This window comes from Balaenoptera borealis, assembly GCF_965194805.1.
Source record: "Balaenoptera borealis genome assembly, chromosome: 4".
Taxonomy (NCBI): domain Eukaryota; kingdom Metazoa; phylum Chordata; class Mammalia; order Artiodactyla; family Balaenopteridae; genus Balaenoptera; species Balaenoptera borealis.
In genome coordinates, this window is record NC_138861.1 from 150,300,210 (window position 1) to 150,326,527 (window position 26,318).

Consider the following 26,318-nt stretch of genomic DNA (forward strand, 5'->3'; position numbering starts at 1 on the left):
TGGTGTCTGGGCAGGCGCTCCCACGCGGGGCTCTGTGACTCGCTGTGGCCCTGACGGAGGTCGCACTCTCCTCTGCGGGGCTTGGTGACCGCCGGAGGGAGGGGCGGCGCCCCCCCCACCCCCGCGGTGGGCTCAGGACGGCAGCGGGCCTGGGGCGGGCGTAGCATTTACGGCTCCGTGGTGATGTGAATTTAATTGTCTCTTTTAGGGCAGCTGGTGGAATTTTTAAAGAAAATTGAATCTAAAGGTCCGCTCTCGTGTGATACCGTCCTGAAGATATTCTATCAGACGTGCAGGGCGGTGCAGCACATGCACAGACAAAAGCCGCCCATCATCCATAGAGACCTCAAGGTACCGCCTTCACGCTCCCGTTGCGGGACAAGAGCCCTCCGTCCAGATGAAGCCCCTCTTGCTCTGCTGGGTGTTGTCGCCTGCGTGGGTGTGGTCATGGGCACCGGGACCCAGTGTGGAGCCAGGAGTGGGTGACCGCTCCCCTGGGCTGCGCTCGCTGCCGCCCTTCCCGCACCCGCCTTGGGGCAGGAGGCCTGCTGCCTGGTGCGGGGGCAGGGGTGCTTCCCTGCCGGGGTGCTGGCATGCCCATCCCAGTGCACACACGGGATCTGTGTGCGCGTGGAGCTGCCCTTTGTCATTTTGCCACCTGGTCGGGGGGCTTCTTAGTGATTTTGTCTTTTCCTGATTAATGATGTTGAATGCTTTTGCCGTGTTTATAGTCATCAGTGCCCTTATTCCCCTTATTCTTCAGTTAAGTGGCTGTTTTTTTGCCGTTTTTCTGTCGTCTGTTTTATTTATTTATTTATTTACGTTTGGCTGCGTTGGGTCTTCGTTGTTGCTGCGCGGGCTTTCTCTAGTTGCGGCGAGCGGGGGCTACTCTTCGTTGCAGTGTGCGGGCTTCTCACTGTGGTGGCTTCTCTTGTTGTGGAGCACGGGCTCTAGGCGCGCGGGCTCTAGAGCACAGGCTCGGTAGTTGTGGTGCACGGGCTTAGTTGCTCCGTGGCATGTGGGATCTTCCCGGACCAGGGCTCAAACCCGTGTCCCCTGTGTTGACAGGCGGATTCTTAACCACTGCACCCCCAGGGAAGTCCTGTTGGTTAGTTTTTGTACATTCTTACAACAGTCTTTTTTAAGTTACATGTGCTGCAAGTATCTTCTCCTGGTCTGTGGCCTGATTTTAACAGTAATCCAACATCCACAAAGCTAGTGCCCCAACTCTGACCATGGCTCAGGGTAGCAGCACACCAACCCCTTTCCCCACCTTCCCCGCCCTTCCCCAGTCCTACTTGCTAAAAACACTGTAAAGCAGACCCCAGACATGCCATTTCCCTCCCAGAAACCTCTGTACTACTTCCCTCATGTCCCGTCGGTAGCCAGCCTTCCCGGTGTCCTTGCTGGTCTGGAACAGTGCCGTCCTCAGGTGGGGGTGGGGCAGCTGTCTTTCTTCTCTGTCTCAGGAAAGTGAAAAACTAGAAGGAGGACACTAAAGAATCTGTGTCCGAGAGCTCAGCCTGGGTCGGACTCCTCAGTGCCCGGGTCCACGGCAGCCGGCCCCGCTGGGGGGCTCCCTGCAAGTGCTCCCCGAGGATGGGAGTCCTCAAGTGGCGCCCTGTGGAGGGGCAGGAAGGACACAGGGATGTAGCAGACACGCGTGTCACACCCAGGGCTGCATGTCACCCGCTGGTAGCAGTTGCGCACTTGCGTCCTCTTCAGTGGGACTTACCTTTTGCTCTTTGGGGCGTCGTGGGAGTGGAGCCCCACAGTCCATTTGCTCGGCGTCAAGGCTTTGAGGCTCGTCCATCTCAGGAGCCCACACCGAGCAGGGCCACGGCGCTGTGCCTGGCCGTCCCTGCGTCCGTGCTCCTGGTGAGCGCGCCGCTCTGCACCCCGGTGGCCCTTGTCCCAGGACACTGCTGTCCCTGGGTGCTGAAGGGTGCGTGTCTTTGCTATGGATGGTCCCACTGCAGCTCAAGGCGGCCCCCATGCCCGCGCTTGGTCGGCCCTTGGTGTTTGGTCTCAGCAGTTGTGTGGGTTCCACTGGGCTTTCTTTCTGATGACGGGCTTTGTCCTGTCTTGTCCTGTTCCTGGAGACCTGGTGTCCTGTGGTGCAGCCCCGTGTCAGTGCAGGTGGGGCTGACCTCGCTCCTCCGGCTGCATTTTCACCCTGTTGGTCATTCCTTTGTGTTTGGGGGTGAGTCGTCCTGGGCTTGTCGTGGGGGTCTTCAGCACCCTGGCCGGGTGGCATCCAAGGCCCCTTCCCACAGCGCCGCCTCGTGGGGGGGCTGTCGGTGGGTCCTGGCCCTGGTGCTCCTTGGCCTCTGTACCAGAGCTCACGATGGGCAGGCGCCTGGTCGCCTGGGACCGTGGGGCTCTTGTCAGCTCCTGGTGTCTCCACCCAGGCGCCAAGGAGACACTGCGGGCTCAGCTCCAGCCCTGTGCAGTGAAGCGGGGACTGCGGCAAAGGGGCCACTTGGACATTTTGGTTCCTGGCGCATCTAAACGTTACGTTTACGTGACACTGTGGTCTATTAACGTGCAACAGAGTTATGCCCAAAAGACAGTGTCCGTCCCTTTAACTAAAAATGTTTTGTTGTTAAGAAATGCTAACCATTGTCTGAGCCTTCAGCGAGTCTCAGCAGTAACATCAAAGACCACTTGACCACAGAGACCATAACAAATACAATAATGAGGAAAAGTTTGAAGTATTTCAAGAATTACCAAAACGGGACCCAGAGACCCAAAGTGAGCAGATGCTGTTGGAAAAAGGCGTCGACAGACTCGCTTGGCGCGGGGCGGCCACAGACCCTTCTGCGTAAGAAGCTCAGTAAAGCGGGGTCGGCCTGTAAATTTCTGAATCAGTTTGCCAGCTTCTGACTGGAATTGCCTTGACTCTCCCCAGGGCGGGGCTGGTAGACTGCACACATCCTGGCTGCTGGGTCGAGCAGGTGTGGCTGGGTCGGTAAAGCTGCTCCTCACCTGGGTCATGGAATCCCGATCTTCTGAATTTTTTTGACCATTCAAAAAATAAAGCCACGCTTAGCGTGTGGGCTGGTGGTGGGACCTGGCTTACGGAGCCGTGGGTGGGTCTGTGCCTTCCTGTTAGGAGTGCAGTCTGGGTCCCTGTTTGTCTTGGATTTAAAAATTCGTCTCATTTATTCACAGTTTCTGAATAAGAGGTCTTTTGTGTATCTTTAGTTAGATTTCTTCTTTAGTTATTGATGTGTTTGATTACTTTTAAATGCTATGTTCATTTTTTTCATGTTCTAAGTTTTTTAAAGGCTTTCATTGTATATCCTACGTTACTAGGTCAAGTTATCTTTGATTTGTCGTGGATTTTAACTTCCGTTTGTTTCTCTGAGCATCCCATTTCGAGGTACATGCACCGACTTTGCTCAGAAAGAGGTGTCCCCAGGCCCGGGAGGCCTCCTGGCCTCTCTGCCTTCAGGGCCTCTCCCCACCGGGCGCCACGCCCCATGCGTGTCCACGGTCCAGCCTGCACCCCGAGTTCATAAAGACCGTCTTTGGAACTTCGCAGGTTGAAAATTTACTGCTCAGTAACCAGGGGACCATTAAGCTGTGCGACTTCGGCAGTGCCACGACCATATCGCACTACCCGGACTACAGCTGGAGCGCCCAGCGCCGGGCCCTGGTGGAGGAGGAGGTGAGCGCGGGCCCGGGCCGGGGGGCTCGGGAGGCCCGGGAAGCACCCTCACTCACCGCACCCCACCCCTGGCTGTTTCTGCCTTGCCTTTTCTTGTTGTAGCAAAAAATGTAACATGAAATTTACCACCTTAGCCACTTTTAAGCACGCGGTTCAGTGGCCTTCAGTGCTTTCACGTCTCCACAGCACCTCTGTCCTCTCCAGGACTTTTTCATTATCCCAAACGCAGCAATTTAAAAAATCATGTAAAAACCTACCTTCAAGGGACATTGGGCAGCTCCCACAGGAGCCGCAGGGGAGACGGGTGGGCCGTGGCCGGGGGGGGAGGGTGCCACCATCAGCCCATGCACGTAAGCAGCCCACAGGGGCCGCACAAGCAGACAGAGCGATCCGAGATGGAGCCGGGTCCTGAAGCGGAGCGCTGGGTGGAGGCTCCGCCAGGCAGGTGTTTATTCCTGGCCGCCCGCGCCCTGCTGTCCCTCAGGACCTGCGCTCCCAGTGACGCGCCCACGTCTCGGGGCTGCAGACGCGTTCCCTGCCAGGTGGTGGGCAGAATTGAGGGGGCGGAAAGCCTTGGCCGCGTGAGCGGGGGCCAGGCTGGAGCCGCCTGGTGGGGCTCTGAGTCACGTTTCCCAGGGCGGATCCGCAGAGCTGCACGGCCCCGCCCCCGTCCCGCTCCCGCACCTGGTGCCCCGAGCCCCCACCTGTTCGTTGTTGACGAGGACTTGTGGGCGCCGTTCTCTTCACGGGTCACGGTTCTGTGTGTCCATGGTTGCTGTGGCGCGGAAATGCCCCAGACATGCTTCGTGCTGGCCCCCATGTTCCTTGACCCCCTCCCGGCGGGGCCCAGCCACAGAGCCAGCCGCTCGTGGGACCGCCCCGGGCCAGGGCTCTTGGCGGGCGCCGACTGCCGCGGCGCAGGGACCACCATGCAACGTAGCGGCTATCGCTCGCCTGTGACTTTTCCTCTGATACGTTTGTGTCCTTTCTTTAGATCACCAGGAACACGACTCCCATGTACAGGACGCCGGAGATCGTGGACTTGTACTCGAACTTTCCGATTGGCGAGAAGCAGGACATCTGGGTAAGCCGCTTGCCCGCAGTGCGTGGGCAGCCCCGCCACAGCTGGCACAAGGCCCTGGGGCGCAGGCTCCAGCCTGCTGGTCCCCTCAGCCTCCCTTCTCTTTTCCTCTTTGCTTGTTCTTCCTTTTTTTCAACGGCGCTTGTGATGCTGTTAGCGGAGATGTGCTGATGGGGGTGGGGTGGGGTCGGGGGGTGGGTAGCAGAATGGGTGCAGGTGCTGCGCGGGCTCTGGGCCTGAGACAGGTCGCTCCTGCACCCTTGGGCCTGAGCTCTACTGGTCGGAGCCCCTTCACGGGGCGGGGGGTTCATGAAGCCACAGTTCGTGTGGCCAGATAGAGGACCTCCCAGATGGCCTTGCAGCTATATGCTGACCTGGTGATGGCCGGAGCGATGGCCGGGCCTGATGCCTTGCAGGGGGTCTCAAAGTGAGGTCAGGCCACACACTTGGGGTGACCCTTCACGTCTCCTGGAACATGTCCCATCGATGGAGGGCAGTCCTTGTATGCGGTGAGTGTGGGGCCTGGCTGAGCGGGTATCTGCTGACCCCTTGGTTCAGAGTCAGGTACAGAGCTCGGGGAGCATAGCGCCGAGCACAGGGCACTGCTCCTGCCCGTCTGAGGTGTCCTGCGGCCTCCCTGGTGTCCCTAAGAGCAGGGACAGATGGCCCTGAACCCCCGCGCCTCGAGGCTCATGGTCTAGGCCCATCAGGCCCGAGTCCGGCCTCAGCCCCGCCGTGGATATGAGTCCCTGTCCTGGGGGTCGGTGGAGACTCTTTGACACACATGAGCTGGTCAACCCCAGGTGGGCGCCCTCAGCCCGTCCCAGCCCAAGAACCACGTGCACGCACACACGCGGGAGTTGGAAGGCGGGTCTGGAGTCGGCGCCGGGGCTTGGCCTGGTCTGGGCCCAGAATGGGCTGCTCCCCCAACACACTGGTCGGGTTTGGTTCCCCACCATGCTCCCGTGGCTGGTGCTGTGGTGGAAACATGGCGGGGACACTGACGTTTGGGTTCAGGGCCGACGCCGTGGAGCTTCGCCAGCCCCCAGATTCATCCCCAGCGCTCACGTTAGCCCAGAGAAGCATGGCGGGGACACCTTCCTTGCAGTCGCCCGGCCACGTGCCCCTCCGCACAGCCGGCCGGCCGGTAGATCCCCACACTGGGTTGTAGGAGCTTTGCATCTTGGAAGGACCTTTTGATCAGAGCGAAGGGTTGGAGTTTGTTGGCCGCTCTGACCAGGATAGTCTCTGTGCCTGGCAAGCGTGGACCGTGGCCAGATGGGCGGGGGCACAGATCAGACCCGGCAGGCCTTGCCCATCTCCCGCAGGCCCTGGGCTGCATCCTGTACCTGCTCTGCTTCGGGCAGCACCCGTTTGAGGACGGGGCGAAGCTTCGCATCGTCAACGGGAAGTACGCGATCCCTGCCGACGACACACGCTACTCCGTGTTCCACGGCCTCATCCGTAAGTCCCACCTGCCGGCGTCCCCGGCACCCCTGTGAACACTCGTCCCGAGTGGCTGCTTCCGGCGATTTTGTCCCTCACGTTGTCATCCCTCGCTTGCTTTTAAAATCAGTAACGTAAGCAAAACGCGGGGCCTCCGGGGTCCCTAGCCCCTGCAGAGCAGGTGGTGCTTGCCGCCCAGGACCCCGGCCTCGGCGCCCACGGGACGAGCACACGCTGCCTCTGCCCTAGGTGCCATGCTCAGGGTCAACCCCGAGGAGCGGCTGTCCATCACGGAGCTGGTGAACCAGCTCCAGGAGATCGCGGCCGCCCGCAGCGTGAACCCCAAGTCGCCCGTCACCGAGGTAGGCCTCCGCGTGCAGCTTGCGGTCCCACTGTCTTGACGCCGCTTTAGAGCCGGGTGACCCAGCTCCACGGGGCTCGCGGCCCTCGCACATGGAGGAGCCCCCAGGCCGCGGGGTCGCCTGAGGAGAAGTGTGCCGCCATGTGGGGTCTCTGGAGTTCGAAGCAGAGCCGGGGGAAGGGCTGGAAGGCAGGGGCTGGAAGCGGACCCAGATGCCCAGTAGGTGCGGTTCATAGAGGCCGGTAGCCGTCACAGGTCAGCCTGGGCTGCCGAGTGGCCTTTACAGAAAACGTGTGCCCCTGGTGGATGGCAGAGGCTCCGGTGGCGAAGGGGGGGCCATAATCTGGGGGCAGCCAGTCTGCACGTGTGCCGCTGGCCCTGCTCCGCAGTGTGGGTGGAGATGCCCATGGAACGACACAGGCCAGTGGGCAGTGGGGCTCGTGAGCACGTTGTGCTCTTAGCGCTTCTAGAACCCAGGGCCTGCGGGTCAGACGTTAAACCCCTTCTGTAGGGTTCTTCTGCCCGGGGCCTCGCGGGGAGAGAAGCCAGCCGCCCACGGGGCAGCACGGGCACACAGGCCCCAATAGACTCTGAAACCAGGAGAGCACCGCATGGGAGATGGGGCTGAATCCATAAACGGGCGTGTGGGGAAGGACTCAGGAGAGCCCGAGGCAGCAACGCATCCTCCGACGAGCCTCGGGGCGCGTTCGTTCCCTGGAACTTCGGAGGAGGTGTGGCGGCCTGCAGTCGCTTTGGGAGAGGCTGTGTGCTGTCACGTAGCTGATGAAACCACAGAACTGGGGGTCTGTGAGGAAAAGACACGGTCGGTCTAGCAGACACACCTGCTTCACGCCAGCCTGTGTGTTGCTTGTAAGACCCTGTGGAGCGTTCCTATTAACACTGGTCGCCTCCAATGCACCACAGGGCACAGAAGCCACACCACGTATATCTTGTTGCTGAGCCTAACGTGGTAAAACGTTAACCTGGTGAAAAGAACGTTTTTTAAAACCCCACGAGAAACCGCAAAGCGACTTCTATATAACTTATAAACAGAGCAGCTGTGGAGCTACACGTACCTAAAGTGGGACGAGTGTGAGGCCGGCACTCGAGTGGGGCTCAGCGCAGCACCGACGTCCCAGGGTCGGCCTAGCCCATCGCCAAGGGCGCCACAAGTCTCCGCAAAGGTTTTGGTGTCGTTGCAGCAGCCGGCGCCGGCCTCGGGCTTGGCCCGTGGGAGATGGCGCCTCGCTGTGCAGCCTGCGGCCCTGCTGCATGGCGGCACCCCACCCGGCTCCTGTGTCGACGGCAGAGCCTGTGGCCTTGGCGGGTGGCGGCGTTCACGGCTGCCGCCTCTGTTAAGGCGATGGAGCCGTGCGCCCGGGCGACCCCGAGGATCGGCCCTGGGGTCCAAGATTTGTCGAGACACTGGGAGGTTCCTGCGTGGCTTTTGTAGTAAATCAGGTGGAGGAGGGTGGACTCGGGGAGCGATGTGCCCCAAACGCGTGGCGCCGTGCGCTGTGCCTGACCTGCGCTGGGATCCTTACAGCTCCTGGAGCAGAATGGAGGCTACGGGCACGCGGCCCCTCCTGCGGGCTCCACAGGCAGCGGCTGCGGTGGAGGTGAGTACTCCTCGCGCCTGCCGCGCGCCGGGCACCCAGTCTTGCTCTTGCGGGCTGGGGCCCGGCAGCGCGAGGCAGGCTGCACGTTTGGGGTCCCCAGGACCCATCTCAGGTTCACGGCTCCCTAGCGCCCCCAGAGCTCAGCGGGGCTGCCCTCAGGCTGCGGTTTAGAACAAGGAAGGAGGACAGAGACCGAGGGCTGGCCGTCCCCTCCCCGTGCCGTCAGGGCAGCCCGGGTCCTCCGAGCCCCGGCACCTGGCCCACAGGGCTATGGGGTGCCTGCCTGTGTGGCCGCCTCGGCCTCTGGCCCCTCGGGCCCAGCTGCCCCTACAAGTCACTGGTGAGCACGGCCCCTGCCCAGGTAGTGGGGGTGCGCCTTCCACGGCCAGCCCACAGCGACCGTGAGGGCGGCACATCGGGAGGGGGTATGTGAGAAAATAGAGCGGCCGTGCGGGGGGCCGGGGACCAGAGGGTCCGAGTCCGCTGGTTGAGAAGAGGGGCTCAGATGGGGAGACAGTTGTGGCAGCAGGACAAGTGGGGCTGGTGGGCTTTTCTCACGACTCGGGCGTGTTTGCTGAGAGGTTCGCGCTCCGATCGGCGTGCTGGGCGGGTCTGGGCGCCCAGTGCTGGTGCGACGCGGTGTGTCCCGGGAGGTGGGCTGCAGCCAGGGCTTAGCGCCCCGGCCCGGGAAACTTCCGGGAGTCCTGCCAGGACCTGCCTCTGCCCTGTGCCCCCGGGGCCGCTGCCCACCTCACCGTTGGGGCACGGAGTCCACCTCCCAGGTCCTCCCGCAGCTCTTGGCCCCGGGGGTCGCTCGGCAACTGGCCAGCCCGTGTCCTGGCCCCTTGCCCACCAGCGCTATGGGGCCACCTCGAGGCGCCGAGACGAGACCATGCCGTGCACACGCGTGGGGCGCCCGGCGAAGGCGTCGCGCAGGCAGGGCCCGGGTGGCGGAGAGGCCGCAGACCGCCCCCGCTCTCTGCGCCTCCACAGCCACCGCGGCAGCCCGCACCCCAGGGCTCTGGGGTCTCGGAGCCCTCGTGGGCCACCGCTCCAGTCTCATCAGGGCGGTGGCCAGGAGGCCGCTCCGCCGCAGACCCACTGAGCTGCGGCTCCCGTGGCCTTCCTGTGCCCGGCCGGGGCCGCCCGCACGGCCCTGCTCCCACACTCTCCCCTCTGCCGTGCGTCTGCAGCCTCTGTGTGTGCCGACGTGTCCGTACCTCGGGGGCGGGCTGGTGGCCCTGGCTGGGCCCTGGCACGTGTCTGTCAGTGGTGAGGTCCCTGCTGGTGTCCAGCGAGCGCTCAGAGTGAGTGGGGTGAACGTCCTGGAGCCAGGGGCGCCCGCGTGCGCCCAGAGGCTCCGGCCCGCCGATGGTGTCCAGGTCCTGCCCTTGCGAGAGGGCCCGGGGTGCCTGGCTGCACGCTCCGCGGGCGCTGCGCCCGGATGCGGAGCGCTGGTGGCTGGGTCAGGGGACGCGTGGCCGCTGCAGGTGCTGGTGGCTCTGGCGGGCCCTGCCACATCCTAAGGCTCGTCTCTGCTTGCAGGCCTGGTGGTCGCCGAGTACGACCAGCCCTATGGCGGGCTCCTGGACATCCTGCGGGGCAGCACCGAGCGCCTCTTCACCAACATCAAGGACACCTCCTCCAAGGTCATCCAGTCCGTTGCCAAGTGAGTCGAGGGCGCGCCGGCTCGTGGGTTCTCTGCAGTGAACTTTCGGAACCCTGGGTGCAGCCCTGCCTCCAAGCCTGGCCGAACCCGCCCTTGGGGCTGTGGGTGAGCGGCCCGTGCTCAGCGCCAGCCCGGCCCCCCTGCGTGGGCTCAGCCATCGGTCCCCGGCTGCGCTTCTTCCCCCTCAGTGGAGGGAGCACGGTGGGAAAGCAGACACGCTGGCTCCAGCCGCATCCCTTCCCTGAGGGGGCCCTGTCCACGGAGACCGTGGCCACAGTACACAACCTGTTCGTGCCGTCCTCTGAGCGGTCTCGGCTTTGACCAGGGAGTTTCCGGGAGCGTTGGGGGTTACCCCTGACGTGTCACCTGCCTCGTCCAGGGGCAGGGGCAGTGGTTTGTCGTGTCTGTGAGCCCCGTGGTCCTCCACAAGTCGTGTGGGCCTTGGCCTCATTTTCTTTGTGCCGTGATCATTGTTTCGTGTCCACAACTGTTGGCGACACAGGCAACAGCCCACGGGTTTGTGCACGAGTGTGCCCACGTGTGAGCACGTGCGTGCATGGGAGCACACGTGTGTTGTGTGTGAGAGCTAGCGTGTGCGTGCACACGTGTGTGTGCTGCTGTCGGTGGGCTCCGTGGCCCCCGTGTGCTTTGCCTCTGATGTGACCTTACGTGACGAGAAGAAACTCAGTTCCCACTGAGCGCAGGGGTCCGGCAGTGCAGGGTGCCTGCTCGCACCTGCGTCTGCGGCCCTTTGCAACATCCCGGGCTGCACCTGGTAGCTGATGGAAGGGTCAGATGTACGATTGTGCATTCATGGTGCCCGGCTCTCCGGAGTCTTGTCCACAGAGACGGGAGCGTCATGTGGGCCGAGGCTCTGGGTGCGAAGGCCAGAGGGTCCCAGACGGGGCGTGGACGGGCGGAGGTGACTGCTCGGCGCTTACCTATCACCTGCCCGTGGTGTTCCTGCAGCCGCGCTCCCAGGGCGGGGTGATCTCACGTGACGGCGCTGCGCAGGCCGCTCTGCGTGCGTGTGGCCGCACCCCGGCCCGCGGCCGTCCCCATACTTTCTGCCGACAGGGGAGGCGTCAGGGCAGCGGGTCCCACGGCCGCACTCTTGTCCTCCCATCTTCCTCCCAGCGGGGTTCATCATGGGGTCTCGGGGCTGACCCGGGCTGGAATGGCAGAGCCGACGACAATGAACGGGACGTGAGAGAAGCCACTCGGCCTCGCCCAAGGAAAGAAACCAAGTTCCCACACGGCTGAGACGCCATCTCCCCGCCCCCGCAGGTCCCTAGTGGGCCCAGCGTCCCTGGCCTCGGGGGAGGCTGCTGGGAGAATGGACGCTGCCCCGGCCTCTGCACCCAGGAACCATGAGGACGGGCACGTGGGGGGGCAGCGCGCTGGGCATCACGTACCTGCTCGTGTTCTGAAAAGCAGAGTTTTGGGTGAATGGTCGGGCCTGAGAGTTGCCTGTGAGGGTGGGGGTGACGGTGCTCTGCCCGGATTTAGCTGCCTTCACGCCCGACTTGACTCACAGCCACGTTAGTGAGCCTGATGTGCCTCAGGCTGGTGGCACAACCAGGCCACATGGTGGCATGGTGCCACACACACCCGAGGGCAGGTCCTCGTAGGAGTAGGAACGGGGGTTTCCTAGAGTAAGGGGAAAGGTGCGTGCGTCGGGTCCCAAGACCACCCCCAGGGTCCCGAATCTCCGGAGGACACATGAGACCCACTGCCGAGCGGTCCTCGTAGTTGCGAGTTGTTTCAGAGAAAGGATACAGTTCAGCTCCCCGTGGAGTCACGGACAGACTGACGGACCCGCTGAATTCCCAGCCGAGCTGCGAGGACGGGCCCCAGAGACCGGGGCCCGTGGGGCTGCTCATGGGGCACTTGAGCCCTCGGCTCCCCAGGCTGCAGGTCTCCGCATGGACCACGTTTTCTACAGGCATTTGGGGCGCATGGCCACTCCTGTCAGTCGTGAGAACGGGGAGAGCCCTCCTGCTCTCGCCGGACGCCTGCCGGGGCTAGCCTTGCCTGCAGCCCTCTGAGGACCAGGGGCAGGCTGGGTACCGCCTTTCGCCCAGGACGCCTGCCGGCAGTGAAAGAAGTCTGGGAGCCCCTGTGTTTGTGAAGTTGGTTTAGAAATACAGTGTGAGCTCATTCGTTTGGGGACTCCCCACTGAGAAGGCCCAGGGCTGGTGACAGCTCCGGCCCTGGACTGTGGCCTGTAACTGCCCTTCCCACAGAAGGGACGGCCTCCGCGAGGCCAGGAGGCGGTGGGCTGGACCCCGGGGCTTCCCGGAAAGCAGGGAGGCCACCCCACCCTGCCCCTGTCCCCATCACAGGGAAGGAGCCAGGCACGGGGACCTGGTCTCGAAGGATGCTGGCTGCAGCCGGGGGGTATCCCAGCAGTGACAGGCTTGCACGTTTGCAGTGAACGCCTCCTGGTTCTTTGTTCGCCAAACCCACAAACGAGCAGAGGATCCGCACGGAAACGGCCTTCACCCTGCAGGGTCAGACAGGCGCAGCGGCCACGGTGCTTGAGCTCACTGAGGGGGTCCTCCAGGCGGAGCCCCGTGTGCTGGGCTTCAGGCCTGCCACAGGAAGGTCCAGTTAGGGCCTGGTGATGGAGACCCTCCAGGGCCACTGCCAGCCCCTCGGCCGCAGGCAGGCCCTTCATCTCAGGGTATGTGGACCCAGGAGTCCCGGGGTCTATCCGGAGGAGGACCGTCCCCGCGTGTGCAGCCTGTCCCGTGTGGCCTCCAAGAGGCATGGCTGGCTTGTGGGCCTGACCCTGAGCCCTCACCTGCCTGTGGTCTCATTTGTTTCTCACCAGTTTTAGGTCAGACCCTACACGTCCACACGTCCTAGAGCCCCCGTGCCAGGTCCTCACAGACGCCCCCACCAGGCACCCCGAGTTCCCAGCCCGGCGGTGTCTGCACTCTGTGTTGACCTGCCCCTCCCCACTGCCACGGGTGCCCCGGCCCCTCCTCGGGGACAGCGGGGTGGGTGGCCGGGCCCTGCCAGCTTCCCCAGCACTAGGTATCCCACGTGGAGCCCCGTGGGCCTGGGGGCGCGAACCTCTGGCCGCGTGTCCCCGTGAACTGCTGCTCTTACCCTGCTCTCTTTTTCATGTTGGGTTTTTGTTTTTCTTACTGATTTTACATTACATTCTATAGACCAGCTTTTTCATACAGGGTAAGCACGGCAAATGCTTTCTTCTTGTCTGTTGCTCGTTTTAATTAAAACACAAGTTTTTCACAGTTCCCTTTCCGTCTTTTGTCTTCTCGTTTAGGAAGCCTTTCGTGCCCCAAGTTGTAAATAGATCAGACCTGATTTAAAACACATCCTAGGGACTTCCCTGGCGGTCCAGTGGTTAGGACTTGGTGCTTTCACTGCCGAGGGCCCGGGTTCGATCCCTGGTCAGGGAACTAAGATCCCACAAGCCACGCGGTGTGGTGGAAAAAAAACACACACACATTTTAAATGTCTGAATTTATTATAAATGTACCTTTTAATAGCTTTGTTGTTGCACATTTGGCTTTTTAATCCACCTGGACCTCCCTCTGGGGACTTTTCTCGATTCTTGCTCACTCCCCCCTGACAGGCGCAGCCCCTCTGCCGACGACCAAGCCGGGCGCTGTCCCGGGTCGTCCTGCGAGCCCCTCTCGGCCCCGCGGCCCGCGCTCTGTTGTCTGGGCGACAGGCCTTCCTCCCTCCCCCCAAGCACATTGGCCGTTCTCACTCATCTGTTTCTTCACGTGAATTCTGGAATAAACCTGTCAAGTTGCCTGCGCCGTCACTGAGGGTGTAGCATTTTATCTACTTCATGGTCAGTTTGGGGACAGTTGGTCTCCGTGGTGCTGACTCTCCTGCTGGCTGCACAGGGCGGCGGGGGGCTTCCCGCGGCAGCGCGACTGACCCCTGCCCAGGCCCGGCCTGCGGAGGGCACCGCATGCTGCCGCCGCACCCTGCTGACACTGACGACCGAAACATTAGACGGGAGTGGGGAAGTGCGCCGTCTTTACGTGTAGGCAAATTCATATCGTAAAGGTCGTGTTGCTCTTCAGTTAATCTGTAAGTTCTTTGCCATAAAAATAAAAATCCTGATGTCGTTTCCACAGATCTCAATCTCAAAATTCACATGTAAGTTATCCAAAATTGCCGGCAATGTTTTTAAAAATAAGAAGAGACAAACCCTGTTCTTTATCAATTTTTTTCAAACATCTGTTGTGTTGTTACAAGTGTTTAGACTCACGCTTGACGTGTACTTGGGTGGGGATAGTATAAAACATGAAATGTGAGTCTAAAAGAAAATAACAGACGAATGGGCCTGTGTTGCTGAGACCACGGGTAGCCGTGCAGAAGAAGAAAGAATTGGGTCCCGTCTAATAACAGCCAGATACAGTAGTTCTGATTTGTTAAAAGATCTAATTTCTTAGGAAAAACTAATAAAATATAGAGGAACATTTTTATAACACCAGAGTAAGGAAGATATCTTAAACGGGACAAAAAATATATAAGCCATGGAGAAAATGGTTAATAAATTTAACTAACTTAAAAATACTCTGTTCCTTGAAAAAACACATTTCTTTAACAAAAAGATGTGGCACTGATTGGGAGTAAATACGTTCAAACTATGTAACTCACAAACAAATAGTATCCATTATATACAGTGGATTATGAAAATTAATAGGAAAATGAAAAAATGCCTAAAGGAAATTAACAGAGGACAAACTCTGAATAAACTACAAGGAGATGCTCAGCTTCATATTACTTTGTAGATGGCATAGTTGGGTCATATATTTTGATCCACTCTGACAGGCTGTGTGTTGATTGGTGTATTTAGACCGTTGGTGTTTAAAGTGTTTATTGGTACACAGGCCGACCCCGCTTTACTGCGCTTCTTACGCAGTGAGGGTCTGTGGCCGCCCTGCGTCAAGCGAGTCTGTCGGCACCTTTTCCCAAGAGCATCTGCTCACTTTGTGTCTCTGTGTCCTGTTTTGGTAATTCTCGAAGTACTTCAAACATTTCCTCATTATTGTATTTGTTATGGTATCTGTAATCAGTGGTCTTTGATGTTACTGCTGAGACTCACTGAAGGCTCAGACAATGGTTAGCATTTCTTAACAATAAAGCATTTTTAATTACAGGGATGGGCACTGTCTTTTGGACATAACACTGTTGCACATTAATAGACCACAGTGTTGCGTAAACGTGACGTTTAGACGCGCTGGGAACCGAAACGTCCATCCGCGTGGCCCCTTTGCTTCACTGCACGGGGCTGCAGCCGAGCCCGCAGTGTCTCCGCGGCACCTGGGGTTGGATTAATAGCCACCCTATTTGTTACTGTTTTCTAGTCTTCGCCGTTGTTCTTTGGTGCTTTTTTGTCTTCCACTCTTTTTCTGTCTTCTGTGGTTTTAATTGAGCATTTTACACGATCCCTTTTCTCTCCTTTCGACCTTATCAGTTATATTTTTTTTTCTGCTGTTTTCAGTGGTCGCCCTAGAGTGTGCCCACTTACCAGCTAACCCAAGTTCACTTTCAAATAGCATATTATCACTTCCCAGGCAGTGGGTGTGCTTCATAATGCCACAGAAATCCTAATTCCTCTCTCCTGGCTCTTGCATCATTGTTCATTTCACTTGTACACAGGCATGTTTGAGTATGTGTGTCTATACGTGAAATATGTACATAGGCATACCTATCTGGGTGTATTGTTGCCGTTATTATTTTGAACAAACTTATCAGATAAATTAACAATAAGAAAAATAAACATCTTTATTTTACTTTCACTTATTTCTTCTTTGATGCTCTTCCTTTCCTTAGTAGATCTGAGTTTCCGACCTTTATCATTTTCCTTCTTTCTAAGGAACTTTTTTTTTTTTTAACATTTCTAGAAGGCAGATCTACTGGCAACAAACTCCCCCAATTTCTGTCTGAGAAAGTCTTTACTTCTCCTCACTTCTGGAGGATAATTTCTCAGCGTACAGAATCCTGGGCTGCTGGTTTTTCTCTCAACGCTGTAAATATCTCGCTTCACTCTTTGCTTGCATGGTTTCTAAGGAGAGGTCAGATGTAATTCTTATCTCAGTTCCCCTGTAGGTAAAGTGTCCCCCTCCCCTCCCACCCCCCCAGCTCCTTTGGGATTTTTTTCTTTATCTTTGATTTTCTCTAAGTTGAAACCGACATGCCCAGGTGTAGTTTTTCCAGCATTTGTCCTGCTGGGTGTTCTCTGGGCTTCCTGGATCTGTGGTTTGGTGTCTGACATTGATTTGGGGAAATTCTCAGTTAAAATGTTTCAGTATTTCTTCTGTTCTTCTCTGTCTTTTCCTTCTGGATTCCCCATTATGTTACACCTTCTAACCCCACAGGCCTTAGATGTTTTGTTCTGTTCTTTTCAGCCTTTTCTCTTTGCTTTTCGGTTTTCAGGGACTCTGTTGAGATGTCCTTTCGCTCAGACGTTCCTTCCTCAGCCGTGTCCAGTCTAATCAGCCCATCAAAGGCAACCTTCATTTCTGCTGCAGGGCTCTGATCTCTGGTGTTTCTTTTTGGTTCTTCCTTAGGATTTCCACCTCTCTGCTCACATTCCCCATATGTCCTGTATGCTGTCTACTTTATCATTAGAGCCCTCAGCACGTTGACCACAGTTGTCTGAAGTCCCGGTCTGATAATCCCAACATCCCTGCCACGTCTGGTTCTGATGCGTGTTCTGTCTCTTCAGATTCTGCTTTTTGCCATTCCATGTGCCTTGTAATTTTTTCTCATTAGCCAGACATTTTGTACTGGGTCAGAAAGCTCTGTCTTCCATTTTTGTTGTCATCTCTCTCCCAAACCATCTCCTTATGTCCCACCTTCTGGTAGTAAGAGAATTAAAGACCCTTCCTATCGGGACCCCTGCCTCTCCACCCCTTGCAGTTTATAATTTCTCATCCACCTCTTAGGTAGATGTCAGCTCCACACATGCCCACACATGCGTGCACACAGTCACCCAGGTACACACGTGCACACTGACACGTGCACATACAGTGTCCCCGGGAGCTGCAGCCTGAACGGTGAGGGCCACCCCCACCCACCCCGGCCTCTCAAGGACTTGCTTCAGTTTAAGCTCTTGTGAATTAACCGTAGAAATTTCCTATAATAACCAAGTGCCCTTTTTTTCTTTTAATTCCAGTTATGCAAAGGGAGATTTGGATATTTCTTACATCACATCCAGAATTGCAGGTACGTTTGCCAGCTTTAACCGTAAGGATGAACTTCTGGTTCTTTCCTGTCTGAGGACGGTGCGTGGGATTCTGGCCTCTTGGGCAGCCACTCACTCGCCCGAGATGTAGCCTAGGGTGTCCATCCCTGCATCCAGTGTGCCTCTAGGCCCTGCGGTGGATAATGCCAGTGTCAACCCAGCTTCTCCCCCTGGTCTGGAACCTTCTGAAACGCTGAGGTCATGAGGGAAATAACGCGAGGCCACACGTATTAAAATGTGGGTCTCCAGGCAAAAACCACAGTCTAGATGCTTGGGGAGATCCTGTGGTGCTTCAGGCTCTGCGGCAGAAGCTGCGTCTCAGGAGGGTCTCGGGGCACCGTCTGGGGATCCCAGAGGATGTGATGGGTGGTGGGGCGGGGCTTGTAGGCCGCTGCTCCGCCCCTTCTCAGGACTCACCGTACCTTCGGGTCAGCGGCCACGAGGAGCAGGCCCCCGTGCGTGCCCGACCGACCGTCCGGCCTGTGGTTGTAGAGGTTGCAGGGGCTCCTCTCTTGCAGTGATGTCATTCCCGGCGGAAGGCGTGGAGTCGGCCATCAAGAACAACATCGAAGACGTGCGGTTGTTTCTGGACTCGAAGCACCCGGGCCGCTATGCTGTCTACAACCTGTCTCCGAGGACGTACCGGGCCTCCAAGTTCCACAACCGGGTGAGCGCAGGCTCTGGCTGATGCTCAGCCTAGTGTGGCCCGCCCGTGACACGGCGTGGAAGGGGCGGGGTCTTATCAGGGGTCCCCGAGGATCGCTGAGCCTGAGGTGCCTCCAGAGGGAACGTGAGGCCACGCAGTTTCCTTGGCGGCTAAACGCTCGGGACATGGACGCTTTTTACAGTATTTATACTGACCCTGAGCGCAGACAGGGCAGGTGCTACGCTCCTTCTGTCACGTCTGCCAGAGCCTGGCTCCCGAGTCCTGTCGCGCGCCTGGGGGCCGGGGGGCGGCGCGTGGTGTGGGGGTGGTGGGGTGCTTTGGGTGGGGCCCGTGTGTCTGCGCCCCGGCTGGCGAGCTGCCCTCCCTGCAGGTCTCCGAGTGTGGCTGGGCAGCCCGGCGGGCCCCGAGCCTCCGTAGCCTGTACAGCCTCTGCAGGAACATGCACGCCTGGCTGCGCCAGGACCCCGGGAACGTCTGCGTGGTGCACTGCATGGTGAGCACGCTGCCCCGCCCTGGGACACTCAAGGGACGGAGGGGACATCCAGAGGGTCAGGCGGGGGCGGCCGGGTGTCCCGAGTGGTGACCCCGGCGCCCACCACTCCCGGGAGCAGCAGTTCTGCCCTGGGGTCTGCGGCTGGCGGCCCAGGCCCGGTGCCCCCAGGCGGCTCCTGGCACCTTCTGTGGGTCACAGCCGGGTCCCCGGCAGCAGGGCCTTCTGGCAGAAGACTGCCCTCACTGAGGGTCCCCCCCCACCCCTTTTATGGAAGGTGCGGGCCCCCTCGTGGCAGCACCCACGTACAGAGGCCAGCCTGCCTCCTGGGACCCTGTCTCTGAGCCCATCCTGGGGCTGAGGGTTTGTGGGTATCACACCCAGTGGGGCACCTGCCAGAACCCGCCCTCGAAGGTCAGTACTGCCGTCCTGGTGTGGGTGACTGTCACACCAGGGGTGGCACTGCAGAGGGTTCATGAGGGTGAGCACGGGCGTGCCGCGCGCGGAGGTCGGGTGGGGACCCTGACACAGAGCGGCACGTGTTCGGCCGCCTCGTGCGTTCCGCTGCGGAGCCCGTGTTCTCTCCGCTCCCTGAATGCTCACCTCATCAGGTGGGTTTTCCTGAGTCCCCTGATGAGCCCCGGCCGCAGGCGCAGGCCCTGACTGTCCTGGGGGAGTGAGTGCCGCCTGAGCCTGCCCTGTGCCTCTGTCCTAGGACGGGAGGGCCGCGTCTGCCGTGGCCGTCTGCTCTTTCCTGTGCTTCTGCCGGCTCTTCAGCACCGCGGAGGCCGCCGTGTACATGTTCAGCATGAAGCGCTGCCCGCCGGGCATCTGGCCGTCCCACAAAAGGTATGGCGTCCGCCGTGGGGCCTGGGTGCGGCGTCACCGTGGCCAGGTCGTAGCCGTGGGCGCTGGGAGACGGCAGGGTTTCACGCGAGTGTGGACCTCGGCGTCGGGTGGAGCGCGGGCCTGCGTGCGCAGTCGGGGCAGCCGCATCTCTGCCCCGTCGGGGCTCCCGAGCAGTGGGGCTGCGCCCTGTCCGGCGCCCGGGCGCCAGCTTTCCTAGCACGTGAGGTCACTTGCTCGCTGGCGCTGGGGCCGCCCCTGCACACGTGGCCTGGTGGCTCCGTTCGGTAGGGGAAGTGGCATCTGGGAGCTGTGTGGCAGCACCGCCGTGTGTCCTCCACGTCAGGGTCCGTGAGACACACAGCTTCTAGGCTGTCTCTGCTGACGACTCACAGGAGATGGTTTCCCGGGGCTGCAGCTGGCCACCGCCCGGCCCCTGCCTGCTGGGGCCACTGCCTGCTCCCAGACCGCCTTCCCCACCTCCACCCACCTTGCAGCGAGAGGGGAGCCTCACGCTGAGGCCTGAGGAGTTGCTCACTGCCCTCGGGTACTGGGGGAGCACCTCCTTCCCCTGTGGGGAGGGCCTTGGCGTGAACAGCACAGGGCCCAGGAGTGGGGAGAGCCGGGGCCTCCTCGGCCCTGCTGCCTCCCTCCCCTGCCCTGGCAGGGAGATCGGGAAGGCGTCCAGGCCAGTGAGGGGCCGCTGTGGTCACTCCTCCCGCTCGGGGTGGCCGCACTGCCTTGATGGCGGCGTGGGGTGGTTGACCCACTCCTGCTTGTGAGGCCCACCCCATGGCTCGCTGCCCGGGGGCAGGGCGTACTCCGAGACAGCCGGCCCGCGGTCGTGTCTTCCGTGTGGCTCGGGGGGCAGGGGCGGGCCTGTCCATCATGCAGAAGGCGTGGCGGAGCAAGGACTGCGCCGCGGAGCAAGGGCTGCGCCGCCGAGCATGGGTGACAGGCTGCCGACCCTTTCAGCGTGTCACCTTCCCGTAATCTGGGCACATCCGGGGTTCCCCAACAGCTTGGGGGTGCCGCTCAGGAGCGCTCAGAGTCGGGGGTCAGAGCCAGGAGAGTATCGTTGTTGCCGGTGTGTGCCTGGCCCCGGGGCCCCAGCAGACCCCAGGCTGCTTCCTTGGAGACGTGCAGGTGTAGAGAGTGTCATCCCCCACCCGCCCCAACAGCTTAAAAAAGAGCGGCGCCCGCTTCAGATGCACGACTTTTTCAAACCTGTTGGAGAAGAGCCATCCTGGAGCCATCGGCTCACCCGCAATCCAAGGAGGGACAGGCACCCACCCACAGGGCACTCGGCGGGGGGTGGTCTGTGCCCTGCAGGACAGGTCAGAGAGGGAGGCCGCTGCTCAGGGGGCACAAGGTCATCTCCTGGGGACAGACGGACGAAGCAGCCTTCGCTTGAGACCTGGAACCGTGACGGGACGTTTGGAGTCGCTGGTCGCTGGTCTGTGCGTTCAAGACTCTGATGATGGGGGTGGGGGCGGGGAGGAGCAAGGAAGACCCAAACGGAGAGGGCCGCGACCTCGGAGGGGTCTGTAGATGTCATTCACCGAAACACCCGTCAAGCCATCTCAGATGGTCTGACAGACGCACCACTGGGGCCCCCAGGGGAGACGGAGCAGGAAGGGGGAGCACGGAGGAGGCGTTGCTGAGAATTTCCCCAAATTAACGGCAGACGTCGAACCCAGGAAGCTCAGAGGACACCAAGTGGGACTCAGAACAAAACACACACGTGGAAAACCCACTTCGGCCTCTGGCGTTCACACTGCCGAGAGCCACACACAGGAGCTCCGGAAGGTGGGCAGCGGGAGTGGAGGTGCAAACAGTGAAGATTCTTCTCAAGGGCCGTCATTACATCAGCAGAGGATGCGAGCGGAGGCCTGGGACGTGCTCGGGTGACCCAGGAGATCAGGAAGGAGAAGTCGAGGCTGGAGAGGCAGGCAGGCGGCCGGCTGGCCGGGAAGCCGGTTCAGTGTCCCCTGTGTCGGGCCCCTCGCCGAGCACACGCTGCCTGCGGGCCTGCACCGTAGCACTGACGGCGGGGGTGGAGGAGGGTTGGGTGCAGGGCACGTGCGACAGGCTCCGCTGCTGAAGCACCCGTGTTGTGCCGTCCGTCCCTGCGGGTCAGGCGTCCAGCTCAGCGCCGGCCAGGCTGCCTTCTCAGCTCAGCCTTGACTCAGGGGCATCTCCTTCTTCTTCAGTTTTGAATCTGCTTCCAAGCTCACTCAGGTTGTGGTCTGTGGACGTGGGTCGTGGTGTCCTGGCTTCTTGCTGTCGGCGAGAGGCGCCCGGGTCTCCTGCCACGCGGCCATCTCCACCGCGGCCGTCGGGAGCGGCCAGAGTGCTCTGGCGAGATGGAGTGTCGACTGCTGTCAGTTTGAAACCAGTCACGGCTCCTGCCCCTCCCCGGGAGACGGGTTAGACCCGTGCAGGAGACGGACGCCCTGTGGCGGTGCCACGGAGAGGAGCCGCGGAAGCCCCGAAGGGAGCCGGAGGAGCCGATTCCAAGTCCACGGAGCAGGACGTGGACGGTCACAGCGTCCCTGGCAGTGACCAGTGGGACAAGCCGGCAGGTCGCTTCAGAGCCACGGAGGGCACCCACGACAGAAACGTGCGTGCAGAGCCCTTGGGAAGAAGGGTCATGTTCCGGGCTCTTAAACCGCAACGGATGGGGAAGAACAGAAATCATACCAGATATGTTCCCAGGCCATCGTGGAATTAACCCAGAAATCGGTGACAGCAAGGTGGCTTTGGAAAGCCTTAAATATCTCAAAGTGAAACAATCTACCTATGAGTAGCCCGTGAGTCAGGGAGGAAGTCTCAAGGGAAATTTAAAGATATTTTGAACTGAAGGAAAATTACAACATAAGGTTCATGAGATGACACTGGAACGTGGCTTTTAGTGAAATTTATAGCATGAGATGCTTACGTGTGATTGAAAAAAGACTGACGACCTGATGGGCTCCAGAGCCATGGAGCACGGGTGCGCCGTGGCACGTGGGCACGTATGGAGCACGCGTGTGGTGTGGGCTGCACAGATCAAGTGTGTGACGCAGTGCGCGGGCCGAGCACGGAGCACGCGTGAGACGCCCGTTTCCTGCACAAAACACGCGTGTGACGTGGTGTGCCTCCTGCCCTCCAGGTACATCGAGTACATGTGCGACATGGTGGCAGAGGAGCCCATCACGCCCCACAGCAAGCCCATCCTGGTGAGGGCCGTGGTCATGACGCCTGTGCCCCTGTTCAGCAAACAGCGGAGCGGCTGCCGGCCCTTCTGCGAGGTCTACGTGGGGGATGAGCGTATGACCACCACGTCCCAGGAGTACGACAAGCTGAGGTGGGCTCAGGGCTCAGGCCCTTCCTTGCCCCGCGGCCTCATGCTCTGGGGGCCGTCGAGGAGGGAATTGTGCTCTGGGGCTGCGGCTGGGCGGGGGGCATGGAGGCGGGGCCGGCGGGGCCTGTGGGGGAGTTCTCGGGGTCTTCGTGCTGGGTGGCTCCTTGGAAGTCCTCTCCTGGACCATCCTCCCCCCACGCCTGACGTCATTTGGCAGAAGAACCTGCGACGCAAGAAGAAACTAGCGCTGTGGGTCGCAGTTCATCAGAACGGTGCACCTCGTACCCAAGTGCACTGCTTTTCTTGGTTCTGTTCTCCAGGGATTTTAAAATCGAGGACGGCAAAGCGGTCATTCCCCTGGGCATAACGGTCCAGGGGGACGTGCTTATCATCATCTATCACGCGAGGTCCACCCTGGGAGGAAGGCTGCAGGCTAAGGTGAGCGGGCGCCAGGCGGCCCCGGGCTCGTGGGCGAGCTTGGTTCTCTAAGCGTGGTGAGAGCTCTGTGTCCCCACCTGTGTGGCAGGGGCAGAGGGGACTGCAGCCAGAGCCTGCCCGGCTGTGGCCCTGGGGCCTCCCCACGGGCCCAAGGAGCCGCTTGTTGGGGAGGGCGCTGCCCCAGCCTCTGTGTGTCCCCGGCCCTGGAGCCCGGCGTGGGGCTCTCAGCTGGTCACCCGTGAAGGGCCTGGCATCGCGCTCCTGGCCTGAGGCCCTTCTGGTCGCTTTCTCCCTGCAGATGGCGTCCATGAAGATGTTCCAGATCCAGTTCCACACAGGGTTTGTGCCTCGGAACGCAGCTACTGTGAAATTTGCAAAGTATGTTGGCGTCACACTGAGGGGGGCGGACGAGAGGGGTCGGGGTGCACAAGCACCCCCAGCCGTGGCTGGTGTGCAGACAAGTGCGGCATGATTGATACTGGCCGGGGTCCCGGGAGGGCCGTGAGCTCTGACCCCCGGGGTCCCGGGAGGGCCGTGAGCTCTGATCCCCGGGGTCCCGGGAGGGCCGTGAGCTCTGACGCCCCGGGTCCCGGGAGGGCCGTGAGCTCTGACGCCCCGGGTCCCGGGAGGGCCGTGAGCTCTGACCCCCGGGGTCCCGGGAGGGCCATGAGCTCTGACGCCCCGGGTCCCGGGAGGGCCGTGAGCTCTGATGCCCGGGGTCCCGGGAGGGCCGTGAGCTCTGACGCCCCGGGTCCCGGGAGGGCCGTGAGCTCTGACGCCCCGGGTCCCGGGAGGGCCGTGAGCTCTGACGCCCCGGGTCCCGGGAGGGCTCACACAGGGCAGTGCCGCGCCAGGGCTGCCCGTGGTAAGGGCTCAGGGAGAGCCGCCCAGCCGCCCTCACAGCGTCAGCGTCGTGGGCTGTGGGCACGTCTGTGTTTCTGCCCGTTGTTGCTCCTTTAAGAGTCTCCGTGTTCTTGTCTTTTAGTGTGTTTTCCACATTGGCACCTCATGCTTTTTTTTTACGTGCCAACGTGACAAAGACGAGGAATGCCACACTTTAAGGTTTCGGGTATTTTCTCCTTTGGAGGAAGGTAGTCCCAGAGCTTCAGGTGTCCTTGTGTCCTCAGACATTTCTCTTCAGAGACCAGATGACTGAAGACCAAGCGGAAGAGCTGGGTGAGAGGCCCGTAGGTGAACCTGATGCTGGAGCTGGGAGACGGCATTGACGACCATCTCGTGTGTTCAGGGAAGTGCAAGGGGGAATTCACCGCAGAGCTGGAACGTGTAAAACGGAGGCAGGTGTGACTCTCGGACTGAGAAACGTCACAGCTAGAACTGAGAATTGAGCCGTGTGCCCGGTAGCAGAGTAGACACAGGAACAATGGTGAGAGAGAGATGGATACAGAGGGGGTCGCAGGGATGTTGGGGGCTGGGAAACGGTCAGGCGTGCCTTTGTTTGGAGTCCAAGGAGAAGAGGACACAACAGAAACAATGTTGGAAAAATCACTGGCCAAAAATTTCCTTACGCTGATGAAAAACATCAAACCATAGAATCAAAAACTCTGAAAACGGCAAACAGGAGTTTATATAAAAGAAGGAAGGAAACCCCTTCCTCAGCATGTTGCAAATTGCTGAAAACCAAAGACGACCATTTCAGAGCCCCCAGGGGAGGGGCCTTCAAAGTAAGGAGACCGGCAGCTGCCTTTTAACCAAGGGGTGGGAGCCGGAGTCGGGGGCGTCTTCAGGAAGTGCCTGAGGAGAACGTTGCCAACTTGAAATTCTGTCCCCTGTGAAGTCATTCTTCAGAAGCGAAAGCCAATCAAAGACGTTTTCAGGCAGACGAGATGTTTGCAGCGTGTGTGTCAGATGTGGACACATAGAGAAGCACAGAACGAAAAGAGAAAGACACCCATTAAAAGCAGGCAGGAGACTTGACTGGCTGACCCACACGGCCAGCAAGCACCTGAGCCACCCTGCACGTCCCTCGCGACCAGGGAAGCAGGTTAGAGCCGCGAGGGCAGGGAAACGGGGGGTAGCCCCCGTGGGAGCCACGCGGAGTTAGATGTTTTCCTGTGATGAGAGCTTTGAAGATCTCCTGCCTCAGCGCTTCCCACGTGCACATGGCGTCATTAGCCACGTACCCAGGGCCTTAGGCTTGATGGCTCCAGACTGAGAAGAGGCCCCCGTGGCGTCGGCAGTCGGATGGAGAGTGAGCTGTGATGTCATGTCCGTGACCCTGTTACGTCCGCTCAGGCCTGCCGTGGGGCCCCACCCGGAGGCCCGAGGAGTGGCCGCCTCTGGGGGCGTGGCCCTTCTTGGGGTCTGGAAAGAGGCAGTGTTTTATTCTGAACGGGCTGCTGACACGAGGATAACCTTTCCTGAGGCGCGTGCGTAGGCTTGTGCTTCGCTGTGCGTGTCGTGCCTCCAGAAGTGGACTCGTCGGTTTAATAGGAGAAAGGCAAGGGGTGCCCCGCGGGTGGTTGAAAGAGGACACTTGGCAGAAGAATTGTGGAACTCCTCGGGTGCCTCCTGGGAGTGCGGAGGGGGTGTCGAGTGGGTGTGAGTGGACAGGGTGACAGTCAGGACGAAAGCCGATGCATTTGTTTCCCGGCCAAGCGTGGCAGGCCCCCCCCTCAGGGCCTGCCGAGCGGGGCCTGGCCCTCTGCCCTCTGAGACCCCGGGCCCTTGGGGGCAGCGGGGCTGTGCCTCTGCTCACAGACCTCATTGTTTCCTCACTGGCCTGCTGGGCGGGTGGGCAGACCCCAGCCTGGGGGGGCTGTCTCTGGGGCTGGGCTGGGCAGGGAGGCAGGGGTGGGTGGCCACCAGCATGGTGCCCGGAGTGGCCCCTGAGGCCCTGCTGCCCTGGAGCTGAGCTCGTAGAGGCCGCGCACCTTCTCCCTGCTTTGCTTCTGGGCCTCTGCTCCTCGTGGATGGGCCCCTCCCCGGGCCCTCGCTGGCCACCGGATCCCCTTTGCCAGCAGCGCTGTCCGGGCTTTCCACCTGCGGCCCCCGTGCCAGCTGTTCCTGCCTGGCTGAGCCGTCGCCTGTGTCGTCGTCGTCTTGTGGGCACCTGGCCTGCTCAGGAAGGAAGCCCGTGGCGGCCTCTGGGCCGGGAGCCTGAGAGGGCCACACGGCAGTGCAGCCACCGTCCCTGCGCCCACATGGGCCCGGCCTCGCCCCTGCAGAGACCCCTCATTCCCCTCCTTGCGCAGAGGCGGCCGTGTCCGTGAGGAGTGGGAAGGATTTGGGGTCACGCGTGCTTGCTCGTCCCATTTTGTTGAATCCAGGGAAGTAAGAACTAAAATTTGCTGTGGCCTCACCACCACCCCTGACCACTCCTGCGGCCCCTCCTCTGCCTGGAGGCCCTTCTTGGACATTGCAGAGGACGGCAGGGCCCCTCCCTCGACTCCTCAGACCTTCAGGGCCCCAGCGTTCTTTT

The 26,318-nt window shown here is 60.4% G+C and overlaps 1 protein-coding gene across 6 annotated transcripts in view; it reads left to right on the top strand.

Moving 5' to 3' along the window:
* GAK (cyclin G associated kinase) overlaps nucleotides 1-26,318 on the top strand; it is a 52,576-nt gene that overhangs the window by 14,867 nt on the left and 11,391 nt on the right. For all 6 annotated transcript variants that reach the window (XM_082389881.1, XM_082389882.1, XM_082389884.1 and 3 more), the window contains 14 exons: nucleotides 209-351; nucleotides 3,548-3,673; nucleotides 4,668-4,757; nucleotides 6,083-6,218; nucleotides 6,450-6,562; nucleotides 8,108-8,180; nucleotides 9,726-9,849; nucleotides 17,024-17,073; nucleotides 17,611-17,759; nucleotides 18,130-18,252; nucleotides 18,965-19,098; nucleotides 22,250-22,444; nucleotides 22,762-22,879; nucleotides 23,178-23,257. In XM_082389881.1, coding sequence (XP_082246007.1) covers nucleotides 209-351; nucleotides 3,548-3,673; nucleotides 4,668-4,757; nucleotides 6,083-6,218; nucleotides 6,450-6,562; nucleotides 8,108-8,180; nucleotides 9,726-9,849; nucleotides 17,024-17,073; nucleotides 17,611-17,759; nucleotides 18,130-18,252; nucleotides 18,965-19,098; nucleotides 22,250-22,444; nucleotides 22,762-22,879; nucleotides 23,178-23,257 — 1,654 coding nt within the window. The remainder of the gene's footprint in view (nucleotides 1-208; nucleotides 352-3,547; nucleotides 3,674-4,667; nucleotides 4,758-6,082; nucleotides 6,219-6,449; nucleotides 6,563-8,107; nucleotides 8,181-9,725; nucleotides 9,850-17,023; nucleotides 17,074-17,610; nucleotides 17,760-18,129; nucleotides 18,253-18,964; nucleotides 19,099-22,249; nucleotides 22,445-22,761; nucleotides 22,880-23,177; nucleotides 23,258-26,318) is intronic.